Source organism: Macrobrachium rosenbergii, chromosome 53 (assembly GCF_040412425.1).
Source record: "Macrobrachium rosenbergii isolate ZJJX-2024 chromosome 53, ASM4041242v1, whole genome shotgun sequence".
NCBI classification, from domain to species: domain Eukaryota; kingdom Metazoa; phylum Arthropoda; class Malacostraca; order Decapoda; family Palaemonidae; genus Macrobrachium; species Macrobrachium rosenbergii.
This window is the reverse complement of record NC_089793.1, coordinates 13,394,171-13,408,194: the sequence shown is the minus strand read 5'-3', so window position 1 is coordinate 13,408,194 and position 14,024 is coordinate 13,394,171. Positions and strand designations below refer to the sequence as shown.

The window sequence follows — 14,024 nt, the reverse complement described above, 5'->3', positions numbered from 1 at the left end:
ATGAATAATTTTATGTGAAACCTGAGCAAAGTTGGATAATCAAAGCTTGAAAAGTGTTGACCTCAAATCCCCTGTACCAAATTCAGTTCACATCAACAAAAGCACGACCCTACAAATTAGCATTTGTTCCATTTCCTGCCATATAACAAGAGGAAGACTGCCACAACAAGCAGAACCACCATACAGAGGCAGAAGAATCAAACCATAAAGAAAAGAAACCATACAGGCCTCAGAAGGGAATATTCTTCACGAACTTCAATAATCTTAAATACAAGAGTACCAAGAAAAAAAATATCAAAATTGACCCTGAGCTGAACTATAGCATAAGGTAGCAAAGGCTCCTTCACAATAACTAGCCAAGATAGGAAATGAACTCTAGGTATGAACGGCCATGCATTTAACAACCCATCCTACCAGTCTGGATCACCAAACTGTTTGCAGCAGCCCACTGATGGACGTAAGGGAAAAGAAGGTTAGGATAGAAGAAAGTAGTTACGCCCAGAAGGACGCCATAGACCGACTCTTAAAGTACGATATGCTCAACAAGAATATAAGAAAACGGAAGCAGAAAGAGAGTTTCAAAGCCTTAAAGCAAAGCGTTACGCTTAATATGAATCAAAGAAAATGGAAGCAGAAAGAGTTCAGAGCCTTAAAGTAAAGCGTTAAGTTTAACATGAATAAAAGAAAACGGAAGCAGAAAGAGAATTCGAAAAGCCTTGAAGAAAAGCAAAATAAACTATTTCCACCAAACAAGCATTCCGAATAACTGACTACCAGAGTAAGTACGTAAGTAATGGCCTCACAGGTGTCACATTCAAGCTGGGTGATGACGCACCTGAGAATGTAATTAACCTTACCGCTGAGAGTTAATTATGCTATGACATACCACATCTCTTGCTGTCCTCTACTACAACGGTATACACACGGCTGCAGAGATAAAATCAACACAACTTTCCCCATCTCCAAAAAGTGGTCAGATATTTTGCCTAAAATAAACACTTCTTATGTATGTATATATATATATATATATATATATATATATATATATATATATATATATATATATATATATATATATATATATATATATATATATATATATATATATCTGAGGGGTAGGCGGCTGCTGTCAACAGAGGGAAGCAGGACCAAGGGTAGAGAAAGACGTCCACGGTAACGGCATTTCTTATTACTAACGTTTCAGGACATCTGTCTCATTATCAAAGCTGAATGTCCTTGATTCTATATATATATATATATATATATATATATATATATATATTATATATATATATATATATATATATATATATATATATATATGTACATATATGCATGTATGTATTTATACGTATATAATATATGATTAAGAGTTGTTCCAACTTCTCTCAATTTTAATGGTAAAGTGTGATTGGAAACCGCAAATAGTTGCATGTTATTTCTGTGCTGTAACAGAGGCGTGTGGGGTCGGGGCGGGGGGACGGTAGAGAAGAGGGGGAAAGGGAATGATGTTTCCTGTGGAATGACATACTGCTAGATACAATTGAACACTACGCGTTTGTATACTCGTATACGTGCATTGTATACAATTAGGATTATGCATAACGAGAAATAAAAAGTCTGTCACAAAGTTATAAGAAAGCTTTATTATTTTGAAACGATTTTTATGGGAAATAAATGAATTTGGGGAATTAATTAAACTCACAATATTTCTTATAGCATAAGTAAGAAACACGTATCATTGTTAGATGATTTTGTTTTAACGCTCCTCCACATTTGGATGCTGATTTTCTAGGGAGTTTTCCTTAAAAATAAAACGTTTTGTCTTAACTAGTTTCATTTAAATGAAATGGAGAATGAGAAAGCATCTTTTAAATTCTGACTAACGTTCGTTTATAACCAAATTGCAACGGCCAATATGACTTTCTTGTGAATTATCTTAAAGTATTACATACACACGCATTATATATACATATATTTATTTTTACATTTATATATATACTGTATATATATATATATATATATATATATACTGTATACACATATATATAAAAATGTTTATGTATGTATGCATGTATGTATATATACATATATACAGTATATACAATCATATATATTTAATATACAGTATATATACGTATGTTATATCTATATATTATTTTATCATTATATATAACGTATATATGCATATGTGAATACGATATATATATATATATATATATATATATATATATATATATATATATATATATATATATATATATATATATATAATTACATTACTTTATCATACAAGAAAGTCATAATGGCCCGAGCAATTCGGATATACACAAACACTAGTCAGAATTAAAAAGATTCTTTTCATTCTCCATTTCTGAATGAAACTCTAGTTAAGGTAAAACATACAAAAAACTCACTATAAAATCAACATCCAAAAGTGGAGACGCGTTAAAATAAAATCTAACAATGATGCTTGTTTGATATTTATGCTATAAAAATGATTGCGAGTTTAATCAATTCCCAAATTTCACTTATTTCCCATAAAAACAATTCCAAAATAATAAAGCTTTATTGTATAACGTTGTGACTGACTTTGTATTTCTCGTTATGCACAATCTTTATTAAATACAAAGTGTAAGAGTACAAACGCGCAGTGTTCAATTGCATCTAGCGGTTCATTATTTTCTACAGTGAATATCATCACCGCCAACCCGGCCGGCATCTTCACCCCCTCCCCCCACCGCCTCGCCCCTTTAATGTATCCGTTATAACAAAGAAATCATATGCAACTAACAGCGGTTCCAATTACATTTCAGTATCAAATTCGACACGAGTTGCAACAGCTCTTAATCATAGCATTGTAGCAATTCCCATAACGAACCGAACACCAGTCAGGTGCAGGTGACATATCAACTCGAACCATTAACGCTGATAACCGGTTACATATGATTTGTTGCTAAATGCTTAATCATCTAATTAAGGATCTGGATCAATATGACCTCTGGCTATGACTGAAGGCGAAAGTCGTCAGTCCCGGGCTTATATATAAAGTTGGTATACGATCTATACAGGCACTTAGTGTACCCCTCTCATTCCGCTGGGCAACGGGCTCTCTTCTATCCGACTATCAACCGAGCATCATGTCACTCAAGGCACGGAGAAGGACTTCTACCTTTTTTTTAAAAGAGAATTATTGTTTGTTTTGATGCTGAACTATAAGTGTCCGTCAAGAACCTTCATAAGTGTTTGTTTGACCATGTCACGGATGAACCAGGAGTCTAAAGTAACGAGTTTTCTTTGTTTGTTCTTTGCAAAACAGGTCGCCCTCTTTGTCTCGTCAGTTTTGGTTCTGGCCACAGCAGACAGGGCCCCTGTCTACGGTGCTCCTCCGACTTACGCACCCCCGGCCCCGGTATACCACGCTCCCGTCTCATACAGGGCACCAGTGTACCCTGATGTAAGTACCTTGAAAAGGAATTCATAATGCACTCTTCATTACATCATTTACGTAAGCTCTGTGTTTCGGGTATATTTTGAAACTTTGATGTGACAGTTTATTTCAATAGTTTGAGAAGGAAATTTTGGGGGAGTTCCTCTCTCTTCTAACGGCATCAGGGAAAACAGATATTGGCCATACGTGGTTTTGGTTGGAATAATGCTAAGTGGTATATATACACAGTCAAATCTACAATACCCAACTAATTTAATACTCATTGCTTCCTGTACATAAACATGTTATCTATATATTTTTTCCGCATAACTATTACTAAACAAATACTACATGCAACTAATATAATGCTATGTGAAAATAAATGTCACTTCTTCGTTTAACGTGCTTTTTCCCATTTTTTATATGGGGTATGCACGATGCCTTCTTTGAAGGACTTATTTCATAATTATTCGTCTAAATAAATATGTCGTTCCTTTCTTACTATTCTAAAGTTATTTTTATACAAATCCCATGCGCATCGAAAGCCCTGAGATATATACTGTATACCAACTGTTTATAACTTCTTTAAAAGTCTGTTGAGAAACAAAAGTCATATATCGGAAATCCCTAAAAATTAAGTAACATAACATCATCGATACGATTACCAAGTAAACATTAGAGATTAACATACCCACAACTGATAAATGATCGTACTCAGTACTAGACAGAGCAAGTAACAACCTCGACAATGATAAGACGAGGAAGAGAATTAGGAGAAAATAAACAAACGAAGTTTTATGTAGATTACCTATCGAACGCAGTGTAACGATAACCATACGTAGCAATAACCTTCACTAATTTCCACCAGGTACCACCCAACTACAAGTTCAACTACGGCGTCGCCGACGGGTACTCTGGAGCCAACTTCGCCCACGAGGAATCCCGCGACGGCTACAAGACCCAGGGCAGCTACAGAGTCCACCTTCCCGACGGGCGCATCCAGACCGTCACTTACTACGACAACGGAAACGGTCTTGTGGCCGAGGTCACTTACCAGGGAGAGGCCTTCTATCCACCAACTCCTAAGTATAGGCCTACTCTTGTTCCTGCTTACAGACCAGCCCTCGCCTACGCTGCCCCTACTTACTGATTTTCCTAAATGGTCATCGGTCTGTCTTGAGTTTGTTTATTTCCCCTTTATGGAGTTTCGAAGTGACAGGAGCGCGTTCTTGTGCCATTAAATAAATGTCTATTTCTTGATTCATCAGTTTGGTCTTTCGCCTTTATCAGAGTTTCGGCAAATGCATATTTGCATTTGTACACATATGAACTTCAACCGAGAAATATCGATCAAGTTTCTCATCCAGAAATCTCCTCTAGCAGGATGGCAGAAGACTAGAGGAATGGTTCTATCTAATATTATTCTTCATTTTTTACGTTCATATTTTAACACTGAATTTTACTAGTGTGTCATCATTCACTTATTCATTATCAATCATACCATTAATTTATATATTTCACCTTCATTACGGCGCTGAATAATCCTAAATTTCATAATCAATCAATCAATCAAAGGAATTAGCAGGTTACGTAGAATGGCAAAACGACTGAATCATTGAGGCTACGGAGATCAATACTGTCTTCTTCTGTCAGGTATACGTCGTATATTTTTCATAATAAAACAAGAATTTCCCAACTAACAATAATTTAACAGGGTTTGGAAATACCTTCATATAAATATTTTTTTATCCAAAAGTTTTCCACTGGGTGAAAACCTTCATAAAACCAAGGCATTTAATAAAACCAACCGGCAACTTAAAGAGATTTATGGCCTTAAGTGATTAATGTTGCTAATAAACGATTCCAACGTTTTGATCTCCGAATGTAGATTCTCTCTAACCTCAAATATGCAGAGTAAGTAAAGAGCTCGGCTCACGTCTGCTAGGTCCGTGGATCGCCCCCCCAGCCTACTGACAACAGGTCCGCACAGCTGTACAGTATGTGCGTGTCAGCATCTCCTGGAGTCAAGTCAAGGGCGTGGGGCTAGAAAACCTCAGCCATAAAGGCTCTGCTGAAATCGATATATATATATATATATATATATATATATATATATATATATATATATATATATATATATATATATATATATATATATATCGACCGGACCTAGTGCTTTAATTTTTTTTCCATATAAAGAGTTCCAGATGATAGTAGCCTTCCGTTCCTCTAGAGTTTTCCTGAATGAAGTTGTTAGTCCCACCCTATCTTACCCTAGTTGTAACCTACCACAGTCAACTGACAAGTACTCCATTTACTGCTTAGGTCGACAAAGACAAAAGTAAGCCAAAAGAACATGCCTATAATATTCTGGCTAGTTTGGGAACAAACCCTAGAGCTCTTGTTGAAGAAGCGAGCATCTTAACCACCGAGCTACAAATGGCGTGTGGAATGGCAATACTGATTTGGGACAGTGAAGAGAAACTGCATAAACTGGTTAAAAGAGTATGAAAGCATTTGCAAGAGCAGAACGTTTTAGAGCAAATATGAGCAATAACAATGTTATGAAGGCAGGTGGAAACCAAGATGATGGAGAAATGAAGACTAATATGGATGAGGGAGGGATGGGAAATGGTTGACAGAGTATAACGTAAGACAGCAGTGTGAGAGAACTGCTGTGTCACAGAATGGGCTAAGCAAGGATTAAAACAGGGTGTGTGCAAACTTGGATTGAATATGGAAGCATGGTTGGATGTTACTTGGGAACGTAGAATGTCAATGAAAAATGCTTTACGCTGTAGAAATAAACTGTCTGGGTAGCATATGTTACTAAAGAAAGAGTGAGAAGTCATATAGAAGTGGTAAAATCGTTACCAAGGATGACAAAAAAAAAAAAAGTGCGTGAAATGCAGCAGTAATTGATTTTCCCACTAGAAGTCAATGATAACATTACCTACCCACAAACTATGTAAGATTGCTTAACAAAACTGCCGAAAGATATAACCGTTTCTCCGAACCAACAAATACAACGATCGTAAATGATAGTAAATGCTAGTCCTCAACAGCCCTTTACTTGCAGGTAAAATTTTCCTAACCCAAACGCATCAAAATATAACTGAAAGTCTTCACTTGCCTTTTACTCTCGGGGGAAATTTTGCCTCACCCACAGAAATATATATAAATAAGTCTTGCACTACATACTTTTACTAGGAGGGAAAAGATCTTAGCCTAACATTTTATGAAACCTTGTGGATGTAACCACCGATAATTATCCCAAGTGACAAGAAAATCATTCCGTTTTCATTTCTCCTACAGACAATTTTTTTTCGTTGTATTTCGAAGTCTGCGGCTTAGCTAGTGGTCTTAAAGGGCGGTACCTTCGACTTAACCCAACCTTGATGTTAATGTTATTATAAAAAGGTCTCTTTGCCATTATGGTGCTCGCTTTCAAGGTAAAAGTGTGAAGTATTCATCTGTGACTTCAACCCCATATGCAATGTTTAAATCCATGAACCCTCATAGCAAATCTATCGAACCTAGTAAACGAATATATATATATATATATATATATATATATATATATATATATATATATATATATATATATATATATATATATATATATATATATATATATATATATATATATACATATATATGTGTGTATGTATATATAGGTGGACAGATATATATATATATATATATATATATATATATATATATATATATATATATATACGTACATATATTACTAAAAGGACCTCATTCAAACTGGATGGTATCTAATGGAGTTTTTATTCAAAAAGTTACAAGCTTTCTTGGACAAACAGTGCACATTATCAAGTATCCGTACATATATATGTGTGTGTATGTATATATAGGTGGGACAGATATATATATATATATATATATATATATATATATATATATATATATATATATATATATATATATGTATGTATACATACACGAGCATGTACGTAATGAGATATTCCACATAAATCTAAGATCCCTCGATGGCCTTGTAAAATTGTGAACGAGTTTCTATATGCATTATTTTACATATAAAACTAAAGTACATTGGCATACATGTTTTCACAGAATTCTGATATGTTTATATCAAGCAACAGGCCAAGCTCACCTGTCAAATGTTCACAAATGAAACTAACCTTAGCTCTAAAACTGGCATTGCGTGAATGTCCACTGAAAAAAATCTAATAAAGTGTTTCAGAATGCTGTAATCACAGTTAATTCAGAAAACATTTCGATTTAATATACCAGAATGACCTTAAAATATGCCTGGAATTCTTTACGGATGCTCTGGCCTGAAAATACGCCTGGAATTCTATGATCGTAATCTGATAATTTCTTATCTCATAATCACGGTAGTTGCGAGCCTAAATCAGCATTCTGAAAATCAGATGCGGTCGAATAGGACCACCTTAGTTAAAATGTTAAGATTCGTCTATAATTTAACCATTTATATCTATTCTTACCCTTTTTCCTACTGGCTGAATGATCTCTCAAGTTCTAGTTCTGTCAAGATTTGTTACAGTCATCAGTTACCAAACAGTCCATGATAGGTAGTTTCCCCTCTCATAAACAGTTTAATAAAGTCTTGGCTCAGGTATCGTTAGGAGATTCATTTTACGTTGTTTCAATTAACCCTGTACTAAGCACGCCTCATTTTTCGTATACCTGAATGATAATACTGATGACAGTCAAATAGACTGGTATGGTTACAGCTGGCTAATTTTGGCTTTACACCCCGGAAAAAAAAACAGATCATTAAATTCGAAAAAAATTCGCTTTTGCCTCTCATTCAGAAATACAACGTTCGTATTGCCCTTGTCCGTCGCTGCCCATAATATCGACTTCATATTTAGAATGTCGTTTCTTCAGCTTCCCTTTTAAAACAGGCCTGTATCAAAGGCAGTGCATCAGATCAACGACTCCGCCGTCACATCTTCACTGTGTCGCCTCAAAAGCAACGCGAGGTACTGTGTTTTGATCATTACTCTTGGGGACTGAAGGGTCCCTTATACTCTAAACCAGCTGTGTAATATCCATCCTGTCACGACACTCTACATTACTTTGTGGAGGCCAAGAAAATCGCAAATTTCTCACTTTCTTATGAAAGACAAAATCTCTCTCTCTCTCTCTCTCTCTCTCTCTCTCTCTCTCTCTCTCTCTCTCATTCCTCCACAAAGGTAAATCAATAAAATAAGATGACCTGTTTCCTACGGTAATACCAAATCCACCCCGCGAATAGACAATGATCCTAATTTAAAGTGAGCAGAGGTCAAGTAGTGGAATAATTAAGTAGGCACAAAGCTTTCACAACAACGCAAGCGACACTACAAACCGTCAATGCTACTAAATGAACGGGAAAGAACCAGCAGCCTCAGACCTAAACACTCAGAAGTGCTGTCTTAAAATAGTGCCATATATACTGGACAGAGTAGTCGGAATTATTTTTGCATAGATTCGATTGAATAGAATGGAATATAGAATTTAGGCCAAAGGCAAGCGCTGGGATCTATGAGGTCATTCATCGCTGAAAGGGAAATTGAGAGTAGAAAGGTTTGAAAGTTGTAACGGGAGGAAAACCTGGCAGTTGCACTAGGAAGCAACTGATAAGAGAGGCTGGAAAGAAAGATATAAGACAGATAATACGAACTGAGGTACAGTAAAAAGTATGAAAGGGGTTACAGCTAGGGGCCGAAGGGACACTGCAAAGAACCTGAAGTAATGCCTACACTGCCCCGCATGAGGTGCACTGACAGCACTGCCCAACTACGGGGGGAAACGTCGGAATTATTTTTGCGTAGATCTGATGACAACCAAGGAGTGGTATCAGCCAGGCTGCTGACCGGGAGACGTCCTTTTTATGTGAGTAAACGTTTGCGTCATAGCGTCAGACGTCCCTTGCTTTCGGCAAAGGCAACCCTTAGGCCACGCAACGATCTTGTTTGTTTTGTGGAACCTGTTAGAATGTTTTTTTATTCATTCACTTTACATGAGCATTACGGAACACATGCTACATTAGGCGTCATTTCAGCGAGAGTTGCCTTTTAATTTCCACTTTAAATTTAATAATAAAAATACGCCATCGCCAATGAAGTTCATTTCCGACGATGTAATAGTCCTCCGAGAATTCAAGTTATTTTTGGACAATAATTATCTGCGATGTCTGTAATCGCCAAGGAGAGTCTTTTAAAACATGCAGTGAATGAGGTTCCCCTGAAAATTAAAAACGCTCTGGGAAAATCGTTACCTTGCACGAACATTACTCGGAGCAAAATCACAAGCCGATCCGAAGTCCACACCCACGATTCCTGGGAAAAGACTCGCGAATTGAGGTGTTTATCGAAGGAAATGAGGCAACGAGTGAAGGAAGGCGTGCCTCTTTGCGCTCCTGGCATTGTCAAGGAGCAATTACCCGCGGGGAATGTGATCTACATTCTTTCGTGGTGCCACTTGTAAATTGGCAGTCCTCTAAACACTTCCATCATTTCTCAACTTGAACTCGTGAACGAACAGTCCCCTAAACTGACTCTATCATTTAACAATTATAAAAATAAATATTTCTATAAATAAAGGAGTGAGTAGGTACGAGACAACATGAACAATTTTTGTGAGCAGTGTCCCCCTCTCCATACGCATGTTCATTTTAATATACTAAGGTATACAAAACATTCGGTACGCTACGTATAATTGTACATATAGAACAACTCCAACCCAAGCTTTCTCACACTGGGCGTCTACCACCAAACCCCCCAACTTCCGCTTCAACACACCATCACAAAATTCCATTAACCTGAGGCATCAACTCTCATAAAGCGTCTTCAAAGCAACATACATATTATGTCAACACTTACTAATCATCTCTCTCCACCCGTTGGGCTCGAACTTTTCCAAGCACTTTCTAACTTATTTCGAGTTTCACGATGGTTGACGCGACTCTCCCTGCCGTTTGCATTTCAGTGTAATAATCAAGCAAGTTTTCAACCTACGTCATATCTGGAATTCGCAGGCCACTTTGGAAAACGGGGAATCTGACGCGCATTAGGGAAGTCTTACGCTACTTCCCTGGTGAGCCAGGAACTTGTCCTGCAAAGGGGTGGTATATTAGGCTAAGAAGAATTCTATGTGATCCATGGGAATAACCAGGCTAATCAGGCTCCTTCACTATTCAGCCTACCATAAGAATGAACGAGTCCCATAACATCAACCCAGCACGAGTTTGATCGTTTTTGAATGAGCATCTACAGGAGCATGGTGGAATCATATAACGAAGGTTCAAGCCATACAGAAGTACAGTAATCTCAGTAAATTACCTTACTCACAAGAACGGCCTGCATGGTCGGATCTTTTTCAGCCTCTAAATGCACTGCTGCGGTAAAAGAATGGAAACTGACTGTCTTCGTTTTACGTGCATTTTCCCCCTTCAAAGGGTCAGTGATGAATTGATATCCATCTCGAGACTTCGTTTAGGCGGTGTAATTTAAAATTCTATCAGGGAAACCCGTACTAAGCGGTCGTGCTTAATGACCAGGAAATCTGAATGAAACAGCTTCATGCTGTTTGGGAATATTAGTCTGGAGGCGGTCAGAAATTCATCTCATGACATCTTTTTGATGGGCCAAACAGTAAAAGTGGGAGCGTCCCACACGACCATCTTCGGTTATTAAGAAAAAAGACGCCACGAAATGTATCCGTGCGACACCGCCTTCTGACTAACATTCCCAAACATTACATGGTTCTTCTCCTTCTAATATTCTCGTCTTACTGCACGGCTTCTCATATCTGAAGTTCTTATCAACTGCCGCCACCATCTCCGAATTTAAGTCTTCTATTACTTGAACTATCAGTAGCTTCAGTCCCAAAGTCTTACTGTTTCCCCTGTAATACTGACTGCTTCACAAAATTCGATGGTACTTTGCATGTTATCTTTAGGATTGGATTGGCTTATAAAATTTAGGCCAACGGCCACGCGCTGGGACCTATGAGGTCATTCAGCGCTGAAAAGGAAATTGACAGTATGGTTTGAAAGGTGAAACAGTAGGAAAACCTCACAGCTACAATGTGAAACAATCGTTAAAGCGGGTGGAAAGTCAGACGGAAGACAGAAAATGAAGGGAGGCACAGAAAAAGGAATGAAAGTGGCTGCAGCTAGGGCCGAAGGGACTCGGCAAAGAACCTTAAGTAATGCCTACGGTGCACCACGTGAAGTGCACCGACGGGGTATATTATCTTTAGTCGCATGAGCACCGCCACCAACCGTAATACAAGCTCGCTCACTCGTCAAAATACAGTGATCCACACGGCGGTCTATGGCGCAACCAAAACAACGACTTCCGATGTCTACGCCGCATGAAGAATCCTTGAACTATCACCCGTAAACATGTTGCCACACCGTGAATCATTTTACTCGAAAACGAAAATAGAACAAGAATGTATCTGGTCAACTTTATTTTAAGCATACAAGCCATGGTCGACTGTTTCTCCGAAGCTATACGGGCAAAAGTTAATATAACTTTGAGCATCAATTTCAAACTATTTACTCTAGTTTTCCTAAATAAAATTTTTTTGGCTGGCTAGGGAGAGGTGCGACTAAACTTCAGCTAGAAAAGTAGAGAGTTCTCTTACTTGAAGAAAATAATGTCTCATTCTCAGCCATCGTTTATCATACATTACTCCCGACATGACATTCACAATGTCTATGGTTTGAACAAACACTGTCACACTATGGCGACGATTCCATTTTTTTTTTTTTTTTTGCCTCCCTCTTCTTCGCGTCTTACAGGTCGCGACAACGGCGCTGTTTTTCCCTCCTACAGTTTTTTCTTACATGCATAGCCTAGAGTAACATGTTCACAATACCACTGTTCTTCACATCAGATTAGTCAATACTCATCTGGTCAGTACGTGAGGAGGCAACCGACAAGGAATGGAACAGATTAGAATAAAATAAAGAATTTAGGACAAAGGCCAAGCGATAGGAAGCTATGAGGTCATTCTGCGGCAAAACGAAACTGACAGTATAAAGACTGGAAGGTGTAACAGGAGGAAAACTGCGCAGTTGCACTATGAATCAATTGTTAGGAGAGAGTGGAAAGTATGATGGAAGAAAAAGAATATGAACGGAGGTACAGTTAAAGGGATGAAAGGGGTTGCAGCTAGGGGCCGAAGGGACGATACAAAGAACATCAAGTAATGTCTACAGTGCACCATATGAGGTGCACTGACGGCAAGGGGAATGCCAACCGCCATCGGCACTGGAGTCTCGCGGACGAACTGTGCGTGTTTGTGAGACAAACGGAAACTTACCATGACTCTTCTTGGAGGCAACCCTTTAAGAAGGGTTTAAGATATAGTAACTGTTAATTCTTGGGATAAGGTTGCGAGCCTTATACCCATCTCCCTCCCCCCTGCAATCTACAATCGGCTAACCACCATACACTTAATTTGCTGCTGAGGCCAACACTGACACGGGCTACAGAGGTTTCAACAGAAATGTTTATACCACTGCATCAGCGTCCAACTCTTCTAGCTAGTGAGCATTATATATATATATATATATATATATATATATATATATATATATATATATATATATATATGTGTGTGTGTGTGTGTGTGTGTGTGTGTGTGTATAAAGTAAATATATATCATCTACCTAGATCTGTCAACATTTGAAAATTTCAATGGACTGAAATGTAAAGGGTGACTAGAAAACTAGGAAATATATCTAGTAAATTTACGGACAGTTAAATAAAGTAAAAAAATGATCTAACTATTTATTTATTGAACGTAACGCATTAAACCTAAAAAAAAAAAATGCGAAATAATGATCTTATGACGTCCACTGTATTTTTTGTTTTTGTTTGGTATATTCCTTTTTCTCCATCGGGAAAATCCTTAAAATCAAGGACACTAACGGCAGACAAGAGATCGGCAGTTTACCCATACAATTTGGAGAACTGACTGCCTGAATGGCACTAGCAGCCTATCAATAATCTCATGTATGTTCTTGCTTACACATCCACACACACATATATATACATACATACATGTATATATATAACTATATATATAAATATATATATATATATATATATATATATATAACTATATATATAAATATATATATATATATATGCATACATACATATGTATATATATAACTATATAAATATATATATATATATATATATATATATATATATTATATATATATATATATATATATATATATATATATTAGAGAGAGAGAGAGAAAGTTCAAACTACTTGCAAAAGACACCATTTTGAAATGACACATTTTTTCCAGGTATGAACTATTACCAATATTACTGCTGTTGCTGCGCAACTGCTTCGGCTAAAAATTGCTGGCTGCAGAAGGGTTTAAGGACGAGCTTCTTCAGCCTTACCTATTACAGAATGCCAATATTGAACGTATTTGTTAGAGCTGCCCTGTATTTTGAATTATCACAAACCAGAACTAATCTACTGCTGTACAGTATATAGGCTACCAAATAACAACTGTACTGAATGTGAAATTATATAGCATATATATGCATTCTACAAA

At 37.1% G+C, this 14,024-nt stretch overlaps 2 protein-coding genes across 2 annotated transcripts in view; one reads left to right on the top strand and one right to left on the bottom strand.

The window, feature by feature from the left end:
* LOC136834306 (zinc finger protein 888-like) overlaps positions 1 to 14,024 on the bottom strand; it is a 145,770-nt gene that overhangs the window by 129,299 nt on the left and 2,447 nt on the right. The window lies entirely within an intron of this gene.
* On the top strand, positions 3,087 to 4,646 carry LOC136834080 (cuticle protein 7-like). Its single transcript, XM_067096341.1, has 3 exons — positions 3,087 to 3,152; positions 3,320 to 3,457; positions 4,299 to 4,646. Exons 1-3 carry the CDS (start codon positions 3,141 to 3,143, stop codon positions 4,578 to 4,580), a joined length of 432 nt encoding a protein of 143 aa, XP_066952442.1. The 5' UTR covers positions 3,087 to 3,140; the 3' UTR covers positions 4,581 to 4,646.